General features: G+C 57.4%; 1 protein-coding gene across 2 annotated transcripts in view; it reads right to left on the bottom strand.

Annotated features, from left to right (window-relative positions):
- Col6a2 (collagen type VI alpha 2 chain) overlaps nt 1-11781 on the bottom strand; it is a 32646-nt gene that overhangs the window by 15609 nt on the left and 5256 nt on the right. For both annotated transcript variants that reach the window (XM_015478866.2, XM_015478867.2), the window contains exons 2-8: nt 4312-4454; nt 3607-4205; nt 3391-3411; nt 2646-2711; nt 1289-1342; nt 1158-1202; nt 771-797 (exon numbers count right to left, since the gene is read on the bottom strand). In XM_015478866.2, the coding sequence (XP_015334352.1) occupies nt 771-797; nt 1158-1202; nt 1289-1342; nt 2646-2711; nt 3391-3411; nt 3607-4205; nt 4312-4426 (927 nt within the window). In that variant the 5' untranslated portion in view covers nt 4427-4454. The remainder of the gene's footprint in view (nt 1-770; nt 798-1157; nt 1203-1288; nt 1343-2645; nt 2712-3390; nt 3412-3606; nt 4206-4311; nt 4455-11781) is intronic.

Genomic DNA, 11781 nt, shown 5'->3' with positions numbered 1-11781 from the left:
CGCTCAGGGTGTTGCCACAGGGTGACCCCGACCTGGCTGAACCCTGGCCTGTGGCAGGGACAGCCAGGGCGAGAGGGTAGGAGGGAGAAGCAGGACTGCGCCTGGCACCCTGCTCCCCAGAGCTGAGGTCCGGGGGGCGGGCAGACGGGGCCCTGGAGCCGCCTACCCGGGTTCCAGGGTCTCCCTTGCAGCCAGGAGGTCCGATGCGGCCCAGCTGGCCCTGCAGGAGGGGAGCACAAGTGTCAGGGGACTTGGGGTCCAGGTGGAGGTGCGCTGGCCACGCTGTCCAGGCCCCCGCACAGCTTTCTCAGGGCGCACAGCTGTGAGGTGACCCCCACCGTGTACGTGTGCCCACGAGTGCCCGTGTGTGCGTGTGATCAGCCAGTGCAGCCGTGAGCTGGCCCTCACTTTACCTTCTGGCCATCAGTCCCATTCTTGCCGGCCAAGCCTGGAGCCCCCTGGAAAGGGAGGGAAAGGAGATCCGTGAGCCCTGTCCTTGTCCACCTGAGCCACATGGAGGTGGGCACCTGCCCGCCCTGCCCAGCTCACCTTTCGACCGTCAGCTCCAAATTCACCCTGTGCAGGAGGAAGTGAGGGGTGAGTCTCCAGCTTCACAGAACCATCGCCTCTAGGTGCGGGTCAGAGCCCTTGGGCTCCGTGAGGCCAGAAGAGCCCCTCCCCTGGAGCCCTTCTGCCCCCAGGGGGACCCACAGGCTGCAGACAGAGGTGGGTCTGGGGTCTGCCTGGGGCTGCTCAGCCTCCGCTCTTACCTTCTCTCCTTTGAACCCTGGAACACCCTGAGGGCAGAAGGAGAGGGTGCCGCGTTAGGGGGGGGCGCAGGGTTGGGAGACAGTGAGAGGCCAGGTGGAGCCTAGCAGCCAAGGGCCGGTTGGGGTAGGCTGCGGCCGGCACCTGGAAACCTGGGTGGACTCTGAACCCACACTCAGCAGAGGAGGCTGGATGAGGAGTCAGGCCAGAGCTTGGTTCTGGGGTGACCTCCACGACAGAGGTGCTTCTACTTCTTGGTAACAGGGGCATGGGGTGCTGGGCTAGAGACATGGGAGAGGATACGGGGCAGTCTTCCCTAGACACCACCCGGTCCCCTGGCCCTCCCTGCCCCTGCCAGCCCCAGCCCTGGGCTGGCCCTGGGAACCTGCCTTGGGTCCTGGGAATCCAATGGGGCCCTCGATGCCTGGATCTCCCTGCAGAAAAAGAAGAGTAAGCATGAGACGCCACCAGTCCTGGGTGGGGGTGGGGACGGCCGGGGCACGGGGCTGGGGTCACTCACCTGTCGCCCCTTCTGTCCGGGCTCTCCTGGCTCACCCATGTTGCCCTTGGCACCCTAGAGACAGACAACAGGGAGAGTGAGCTGAGGCAGGGTCAAGGACAGCCAGTTCATCAGCAAGTTGGCACGCGAAAGCCACTGGTCCCTCCCCGAGTAGAGACACCAGTCAGGTCAGCTGCCCCAGGGGTCCTGACAACAGCAGACCAGGGTTTGTTTGGACTTCTCTTCTGAGCCCTGATGGACAGCTTTCCGAGATGCCAGACCAGACAAGTAGCCTGGTGTGCAGCCCTCCTGCCCTGGGCCCCGGTTCTCCACCACGCCTGTGGACAGTCACAGCAGATCGATTCCTCTTGAAAGAATCCAAAAGGTGTGATGGAGCAGGACCCTAAGTGACTTCAGACACCTCAGAGCGTCACAAGACCACATAGAGGCGATATTCCCTTGGCATCGGGATTTAGTCGCACCACTTAGAACTTAAGGCGCCCAGTTATCAAGGTGCTTCTAACATCAGGGCAAAGAAGGGGGGAGAGGGGAGAATCAGGGGCCACAGGACGGTGGGAGGGAAGGCAGCAGGGCAAGGGGCAGCGGCTCGCGGGGCCACTCGGCTGTGTGGGCTCTGGTCCCCTGGCTCCCACCATCAGGACGTGGCCACTGCCCCTGGGTGCTCAAGGCTGCCCCAAGTGGCAGATTCATTCCTGGCTGGGGCAGGTGGGCCTTGCTGCCAGGACTGGGACAGGGTGTGGCCTGTGGCCTGGAGAAGGCGACCCTGGACGTGGGTTATTGGACACCACTTGTCACCTTGCTGTGTGACAGCGTCCCTGTGAGTCTCCTTAGACACCCATTCTCCTCCTGTGGCAGTTCCCTCAAGCTTTCTGTGGCTCTCACAGACCCTAGGAGTGGGCTTGAGATCTCATCCCACACGCCTCTGCCGCCAGGAAGCAGGGCAGGGGTGAGGCAGTCCCGAGCGGTCAGCAGCCCTGTCGGCAGGAGCGTGCGTCCTGTTCTGTACAAAGGTCTGCATGTGGCTTACTGGAGCCTGATCTCAGTGAGCTTGCTTACTCGCAGAAGTATTCCAACAGCACATCTTGGACTCAATACCTTTATTCTACTTATTTATTCTTATGTGGTGCTGAGGATCGAACCCAGGGCCTCGCAAGTGCTAGGCAAACGCTCTACTGCTGAGCCACAACCCCAGCCTCAACAGCATATCTTAAAGGTTTTTAAGAAGTTCCTACTTTTCTCAAAATCTCATTTTTTCCCAGGTTGGAAGTGTTGAGACCGTCCACAGCATGGCTGGCCTCCAAGGTGGAGTTCAGACAGGTTCGGAGGTGTGTCCCCCTGAGCCATTCGGGCAGCTCACCTTCTGTCCACGGTAGCCCTTGGGGCCTGGTGGTCCAGGGATCTCCAGACAGCTCACCTTGTAGCACTGGAATGAGAAGGTGGGGGACAGTGGGTCAAGCAGGTGGGACAAGCCGCCTGGGATCTGGGCCAGGATGGAGGGAAAGACGCGGGCTTCCAGAGAGGCTTCCAGGCCAGGGTGGGAAAAGCGAGGCCGAGTTCAGCCACGATGGGCAGTCACAAGTATTAAAGAGCAGTGGGCACTGGCTAAGCACCATCTGTAGGCAGGGACCACACCCACTGTGCTTGCAGCTGTTCTGGGGACAGGCGGTGACCTCAGATGCCTGCTCCCTTTCCTGGGAGCCGGAGCTGAGGCCACACAGACATGGGGGGATGTACAGGCCACTTGCAGCTGCAGGCCCCAGCGGGCACACTGCTGCCTGCCTCCTCCTGACCTGGCAGGTGGCTGGGGCTCCCAGTCTGGGCTGGACACAGCCTGCCAGCTGTGGGCAGGACTCTCGGCGCCCAGGCTGACTGTGCTGAGTCGATGCCTATGGCAGACCCCCGGGGCTGAAGTGGTCTGGCTGGGCCCCGAGTCCTCCCTCCAGACTCAGGTGTCTGTGGCCCACGGTGCATGATGCCCCCTTCTTCCTCTGCTCCAGTCCCCAAGGGCTAGAGTGCAGGTGTGGTCCTCCCTGCTAGGTCCGCAGCTCAGAGACCCAGAGCATGAAGTGGCCAGGGCTGGGGGGCTGGGAAGTGTCACTCACCTCTCCATAGGCTTCGTGTTTCTGCGGGAGAGAGAGAGAGAGACCTGGTCAGCCGCAGTCTGGGGTACACGTTGTGCCTGAGTCTAGACTGCAGACCCAGGACTCAGGCCTGCCGGGGCCTCACCTCCCTCAGGGTCCTCACACACATAGGGGTATACTGAGGCCTGCCCGCACAGGTCTGAGGCCTCTGGGCAGCCCCGGCCTGGCGCTGCGTACCATGACCTTGATAATGCGGTTGATGGTGTCCTGGTCGATCTCGGTGGACTCGGGCCGCATGGTGGCATAGTTGTTGCGGTAGAGCTCGTGGGGGGCGCTGGCGATATCCCGAAGGCCCTGCTCATTCAGGTTCCTGTTGGGGGCCACAGCAAAGAGCCGGATGCCCTCCTCGCGGGCCCGCTCAGCCTGCAGCTTGATGCCCCCACATGGGCTGCCGGTGACGTGGCCATCGGTGATGACCACAGCGAAGTTGACCACACCGCGGCCCACATGCTGCCGGATCTCCTGGGTCATGTTGGCCAGCGCGCAGTCAGTGAAGGTACCCCGGCGGAAGGAGCGGATGTTCTGCAGGCTCTTGGTGAAGGAGGCCCGGTCACTGCCTGGCGGGCTGAACACCTCCACCTGGTCCGAGAAGTGCAGGCCACCGTAGCGCCAACTCAGGGCCACCTGGTCCAGGTAGAACTCGTTCTGCAGCTGGCTGATGAACTGCGGCACAAACTGCTGCATGTGGTAGAGCAGGCTGTCCGTGGGGGACTGCATGGTCACGCTCTCCGAGGTGTCCAGCACGAAGTACACGTTGACGGGGCAGTCGGCCTTCTCTGGGGGGCAGGGACCCATCAGGCCAGCCAGCAAAGGCTGCCACCCGGGCCTGCCAGTGCCCTGTGCTCACCACCCACGTCCCAGGGTCCCAGCCACCCCTGGTACCTGGGCAGTTGTTGTTCCGCTCAGAAGTGCCCCCCGAGATGACCTCCTGCTGCTGGGCCTGGAGGACCCCCAGGAGCCCCCCGAGCAGGAGCACGGAGAAGGGGCCCTGGAGCATCTTGGCAGCGGTCGTGGGCCCTGGGGTCCTGCAACAGGAGGAGGGCTGTGCAGATGGCACCCACCACAAGTCACAGCCCTCCTGTGCTGACGCACACCACGGGTCAGCACCTCCCGGGGGCAGAGGCCCAGGCCTGGGCTGGGCAGCTGGGCCTCCCCCACTGCCTGTGGGGCTGCAGACTTGCAGAGGGCACACCTGGGCTCAGTTCTGGGTGGGATCTGGATGATGGAGACCCTCCCTGCCCTCGGGAGCCAAGCCCCTAGGTAGCCGAATCAAAACACCAGCGGCCAGCATCTCCCACCCACACGCTCCGGGGGAGGCTGCTGGCCTCACACCGGAGGCAGTTCCCAGCCCCACGTGTGTCCCTGGAGTCCCTCTGCCTCTGGCCCCATCCGCGTTGTACATGGCCACCGCTAGTCTGGCTCTCTGTGGGTACCTAACAGCCGGGGGCCTCTCAGAGCACACTCCCTGGTGTCCAGTGGCTGGGTCTGAACGCGGGAGGCCAGAGTTGGCCCCTCTGTCCCCGTGGGCCTGTCATCCCCAGAGCACCCAGCTGCACAGGCTCGAGGACTGTTTGAGATGCTGATTCAAGGAGGTGTGGAGAGGTCTGTGTTCCACCGTCACCAAGGTTGTCACAGGCTGTGACGCTGGGAGGGGTGGAGCTGCCGGGGCCCCCGAGGGGCTGTACTGCCCCCTCCCTCCATGTGGATGGGATGACCCAGGGCCCAGCCCCTGGCTGCGCCAGAGGTGAGGGCTGGGAGGACACAGTGAAGGACTGTCACCAGGCTGTCCAGCCGCCTGTAGCCCTTGTCCCCTCCCAGCAGGCTGAGGACAGTCCTTCCCCATGGGAGACCACTGGAGAAGGGGCACTAACACCGTTAAGAGATGGACTCTCCAACTTAAATTCCAGAAAGCTGCTGAGGCCGAGAGGCACTTCCGGACTGGTCTTCAGACCATCCCAGCTGGAAAAGTGGGGACTGTGAGTGACAGGCTTGGCACCAGAGACGGCTGAACCGTCCCCGGGCTCAGGGAAGGGGGCAGCGGGGGCCGAGGCCGCAGGACAGAGCCTGGCGTGAGATGGAGGAAGGGACGCAGGGGCAGCTGTGGGGGAGGCCACGGGCCAGCGCGGCCTCCTGTGGGAGCGCAGGCCTGGCTCTGGGGTGGACAGAGACTGGGTGGCAGAGACAGAGGCACAGGAGACCCCTGAGGAGACCCCAGTCGCACAGAGGCAGGCCACCCCGGTGCCCGGTGGGGCCCGACGCCCTCAGCACTCCTGCAGCTGCCGGAGACCAGCAGAGCAGAGAGAGGGTGGCGCGGGCCCCAGGCCGTGGAAGACACTTGGTCTGGGGCCCCCCCGGGGCTGCCCCTCACACAGATGCCTGGAGACCCAGCTCTGCAGCCGGCAGCCACAGGGGGGCGCCCGGAAACAAAGCCCTCGGTCCTGACTGCACACCTGCACCTCTTGGGAGATCCTCAGCCAGACCACCCACTCGGCCCCTGGACTCCCCACGAAGAGACCGAGGGCCCAGAAGCTACTGATCTGCTTCCATCAGTGGGAGCAGCAGAAAACGTTACGGGAAATACGGCATACGCCGGGGAGAAGACAGGCTTCACCACAAAGAGGACGCTTAAACGCATCCAGACGGGGGCTGGGACTGTGGCTCAGCGGTACAGCGCTCCCCTAGCCCGGGTGGGACCCAGGTTCCATCCTCAGCACCACATAAAAAAAGGCATTGTGTTGTGTCCATCTACACGTAAAAAATAAATGTTTTTTTTTTTTTTTTTAAAAACAACAACACATCCAGGTGGAGGGAAAATGTGGATTTTTTTTCCCCTGAGGAATACATTAGAAAATGTAAATCTTGGGGCTGGGGATGTGGCTCAAGCGGTAGCGCGCTCGCCTGGCAGGCGTGCGGCCCGGGTTCGATCCTCAGCACCACATACAAACAAAGATGTTGTGTCCGCCGAAAACTAAAAAATAAATGTTAAAATTCTCTCTCTCCCTCTCTGTTTAAAAAAAAAAAAAAGAAAAATGTAAATCTGGCTTTTGAATAAGAAATTGTCCATATATCTTAAACAGATATTAAGAAAATCAGTTATTTCTAACCCAGTTGGGTGTGTGGAGCGTGCCTGTGATCCTAGCAATTACGGCTGCTGAGGCAGGAGGATTGCAAGTTTGAGGCCACCCTGGGCAACTTAGGAAGACTCTGCCTCAAAATAAAAATAAAAAGGCTAGGGGTGTGTAGCTCAGTGGTTAAGCACTCCTGGGTTCAGTCCCCAGTACCCAAAAACAAAAAAACAAAACCAGTTATTTCTAACTGAATCTACAATTGAATGCAATTTTAGTCAAAATCTCCAGGATTAGCTTTGTCTTTGCTGGTGGGACAGCCAACAGACCCCACCACGCTGTGCACACAGAATGCAGCCCCAAGGGGACTGCTGGCCTGCAGTGGAGGGCAGGCAGGGCTCCCTGGGGGGGGGACACAGGGTGAGCTCTGAGTGCAGCGCAGGAACCATCCCTCAGGAAAACAGAAGGGACCTTCTGAGACCCCTGACCCACAGGACACCCGCCCCCTCTCACTTAATAGCCCTTGGAGAGTGGCTCTCCCCGCCCAGAGAGGAGGAACCAGGTCCGCTGCAGGACCCCCGCTCCCTCGTGCCCCCCCCCCAGCCAGCTGGTGGCTAAGGTCGGAACCCAGCAATGGGGCTCTGGTCTGGCTCTCCACACGAGTGTCCCCCCACAGGGTGGCCAGCACTTCACTTTCTGACATGTGGGTGGAGTTGGGGGGTGCCTGCCCCCATGCTGCTGTCCAGTCTCCCCGTGCAGGGGGCCCTCTTGAGGCCCTCCTGGTCTGCAGGACTTTTCCTGGTTGAAGTCCACTTTGTCCTGCTCTCTGTGGCCATTTGCACGAAACCTCCCCCTGTCGTTCTTCCCTTCCAATCTGCAGTGTGTGAATCTGAAGCGAGTCTCCTGTTTGATCACGGTTTTTAAAATCCATCTACCAATCTCTGTCTTTTGATTGGAGAGTTTAGTCCACTTCCAAAATCTAAAGTAACTACTGATGAAGAAAGACCTCTTCCACTGGCATTTATTTTACACATACCGTATGGCTTTTTGTCCCTGATTTTCTGCATGCGACTGCGATCTTCCTTTGTGTTAATTGATTTTGGTAGTGAAACATTTAGATCCTTTTCTCATTCCCTTCACATTTGTTTATTGTTTATTTTCTTTGTGGTTACCATGGGGATTACATTTAACGTCCTAAAGTTGAAATGCTGAATTTATACCAGCTGAACTTCAGTGACATACGAAAGCTCTGCTACTTTAACAGCTCTGTCCCCATCCCTTTCAAATACGATGTCACAAAACCACCTCTTTATAGAGCTGTCCCTCAGTGCCGGAGGGAAGTGGCCCAGGATCCTGTGGTCAAGGCCTCTCACAGCATGCTGCAGTGTTCACGTGGAACCCGCTCACCTCTCTAGTCTGGAACACCGGCACATGCAGACAGCACGCTCTGTCAACAGCGGCCACACTGTGCTGTTTGGAAATGGCGACGAGCAGGGGAAGCCTGCAATATTCAGTGCAGATATGACTTTTTCCAAAGATTTTCAATCTGCTGTTGATTAAATGTGTGTGGGTGGAACCCGCAGATGTGGAGGCTCACCGTGTATTGTGCCAAAACTACTCATGCTTTTAGTGCATTTGTTTCTTAAACTGCTTAGCAAATGAAATGTGGAATTGCAAACCAAGGTCACAACACTAGCTGTTAGAGAAACATTATTTTCATTTAGAAACATCAGTCCTTAGGCACATAGAAAACTACGCGGGAGGCCCGTCGCTCTCTGTTCCACCAGCCTTCACCACGGCCACGTCTGGACCTCTGCTGAGGGCCCTGTGTCCCCATGTGCCAGGTCCCTGCGTCACACCCTGCACTTCCTGCAGAGGGTCTGGCCTGGTGGCTCTGGAGATGCTGCACACGGGCTTCGTGGGGGCGGGGGTTCGCCTCCTGCCCTGTGGATGTGTCAACTCACGGCTGACGACCTCCGACCCGTGCTAAGAAATCTGCTGGTGACACTGGGGAGGCTCCTCTGCCTGTCACGAGCACCCTCTCCTGCTGCTGTCAAGACCCCCTGTCTTTTGAGCTTCATCACCCAGTGCTCCAGGTGGGTCTCGGAGTTCTTCTGCTTGGTGCCCACTGTTTCTTGGGGTTCACGGTCTTGTTGGTCCCCAGACTCATGGCGTTTTCTCTCATCCATGACCCTTCACTGTTCGTGGCCCCTCAGCTCCCTCTTCCCCCGGGACTTCTGCAGTGCACAGCCTGGTCCTCCTGCTGGTACGCACGGGTCCCTGAGCCTGTGCTTCTTTCCTTCTCGCCAACCTTTCTTCTTTCCTTAGACTCAGCAGTTTCCCTGGTTCTATTTCAGATTCACTGATTCTTCCTTCTTTCTGCTGAAATCTGCCTTTGACCCCTCTGGTGGCCTTTTATTTCCGCTGAACTTCTCAGCTCCAGAGCCGCCTTTGGGTTTCTTTTTGGTTTCTGGGCTCTTCACTCATATCTCCATTTGGTTCATACAGGTTTTCTCGACTTTCCCGCATCCTTTTACTCTTTAGGACAGTCGTTTCAGAGTCTTTGTCTGGTAGGTCTGCCACAGTTTCTGCTGGTTTATCAGCCTCCGTGTGTCTGGCCATACTTCGTGGACACCCGGACGTTTGAATCCGGGAATGTGGTAGCCTGGACACCAGGCTCTTCCCCTTCCTGGCACCTGCTGCTTTTTACTTCTTGGTCGTTGATTGTTGAAGGCTGCTCTGCCCCAAGAGGTGCAAAGGTAAGGTCTCTCAGGTCTCTCCTGGGCCCCACCTGCCCTGGGGCATGTGCGGTGACGTTGGGGTTTCCTTTGCACACATATTGGCGTTTGAATGTGCTCGTCTTCAGTGCATGGCTTCCAAAAAGAGAAACAGAAAAATGAAGGGGGAGAAGGTTCCAGAATTCTAATGCCCTGGGGGGTCTCTGGGGCAGAGGAAGAAGATTTGTGATGCTGAAGAGGTGGTGGGACATAGCGGCCACGCTGGGAGGTGGGAAAGGCGGCCATCCCAGAGGGTCCGGTCCAGACCCCGTGGCAAGCAGTCAGAAACCACCAGCAGAAGGAGACCAGAGAAATCCCACATGGAAACGGAGCAACACACTCTTAGACAGCCAGGGTGTCAAAGAGGAAATCACCAGAGGAGTCAGGGAATGTCTAGAGTTACATGAAGACGAAACCACGTCACCAGGATTCTTGGTGCCCGGTGAAGCCGTCTAAGAGTCACCAATGTTCCCTCTGAACCACAGAAGATCTCATCAGCACCTGGCTTTACAGAAAAGGTACAGGAAGAGTGACCCGAAACCACAGTTAGAAAATAAGACAGTTCAGGACAGAGATGAGCAAAACAGAAAAATAATAGAGAAAGTCAATTAAACCAAGAGCTGCTCTCTGGAAAAATGGAGAACAGTGACTCACTTTTAGCTAGACGAAGAGAAGACTCGACCCGCTACACTCATGAATGGAAGTGGAGAGGCCAGGGCCACTCACACAAAAACAGGAGGATGGCAGGAGAGCAGCCAGAGCAGTGTGAGGTCAACACAGTGGGAAGCTGGATGAAAGGGAGGGGTTCCTAGAAAAGTCAAAGCTGCCAAGACGACATCTTGGAGAACAGAAACTCTGAACAGACTGAAACCTGTGAGGAGGGCGACTCAGGAGCCAAATTCTCCCGACAAGGGAAACCTGGGCCTCGAGCCTGCCTGAGCATCCCCCAAGCCTCTCCAGAGCTGACGTCCACTGCTGGCCCTGCACAGGCCTGGAGAGGAGGCCTGGAGAGGAGGCGAGCCTCCAAAGCTGAGGCCCAGGAGCGGCCTGCAGGCAGTACTCCCTAGGAACACTGCAGAGCAGCTCAGAGGCTCAGAGCGTTCGTGGGTCGACTTGAGCAGCGCACGGGGACGGCTCTGCGCCACAGGGAGCCCAGCTCACCCTGGAGCCGGGATGGCTCGAGACGAGAAGGCAGGTCAGCACACAGACCACGCTGACGGGCGCAGCCCAAGGACACTCACGCCTGTCTCAGCTGGTGCAGAAAACTCAGTTCCCTTCCTTGATGAAAAACAGACAAACAAAATGAAAATAGGAGGAAATAGAAGCCACAGATGAAAACCCCTGTTGAACCGCACCCCAAGGGTGAAGAACGGAGGTCTTTCCAGGTCAAGTCAGGAGCGAGGAAAGGATGTCCCCCTTCACCAACTCCCTCCAATGTCGCTCTGAAAGCCCTCGCCAGAGTCATCTGGCAACAAGCAAAACACGACCTTCAAAACAGAGAGGAAGGAGTGCCATGACCCACTGACCGACGCTGTGATCGTGTGCAGGAAACCATAAAGACCCCACAGAAACACCACTAAAAACCCCACAAAGTAGCAAGATACAAACCCAACACAAAAACCAGCTGCACTTCTGTACACGAACAACCCGAAAGAAAGCAAAAAAACATTTTACTATTGCATCAAAAAGAATAAGATATTCAGAGGTTAAGCTGGAGGTGGAAGGCTCACACAGTGAACCTACCAGACACTGCTGAAGGGAATCAAAAGAGGCATAGGTAAAAGGACAGAGGCTCCATGTTCGGGAATCAGAAGACTCAACATCGTCACATGGCAGACTACCCAAATCCATCTATGGGTTGACCGCGACCCATACTGAAACTCCCGTGAAAGGCAGCTGGGAGCGGGACCTGCCCAAGACTCTCCTACAAGACCTCCTGCCTCTCTCTAACTGGACTGCTCTCTCCACTTTCATTCAGGATTCAGTAATCGGAGTCTTCTCTCTCTCTCTCTCTTTTCAGCTGTCATCCCAGACACTGAGGAGGCTGAGGCAGGAGGATAGCAAGTTCCAAACCAGCCTCAGCAACTTATCAAGGCCCCAGGAACTTGGCAAGACCCTGTCTCAAAATAAAAACTAAAAAGGGGTGGGGATGCAGCTCGGTGGTTACGGCCTCTGGGTCTAATCCCTGGTACCCAAACAAGCAAATAGACAAACAGCAACCATCCGAAAATTCATATGAAATCTCAAGGAATCCAAGGAGCCGAAACCGTCTCGAAAATGAACAAAGCCAGAGGACCCTCACTTCTTGACTTCAAAACTCACTGCAAAGCTATAGCCACCTTGGGGCTGGGGCTGGGGCTCAAGCGGTAGCGCGCTCTCCTGGCATGCGTGCGGCCCGGGTTCGATCCTCAGCACCACATACAAAGATGTTGTGTCCGCCGAAAACTAAAAAATAAATATTAAAAAAAATTCTCTGTCTCTCTCTCTCTTTAAAAAAAAAAAAAAAAAAA

This window comes from Marmota marmota, unplaced genomic scaffold (assembly GCF_001458135.2).
Source record: "Marmota marmota marmota unplaced genomic scaffold, marMar, whole genome shotgun sequence".
Classification (NCBI taxonomy): Eukaryota; Metazoa; Chordata; class Mammalia; order Rodentia; family Sciuridae; genus Marmota; species Marmota marmota.
This window is presented reverse-complemented; position numbering and strand designations above follow the sequence as displayed.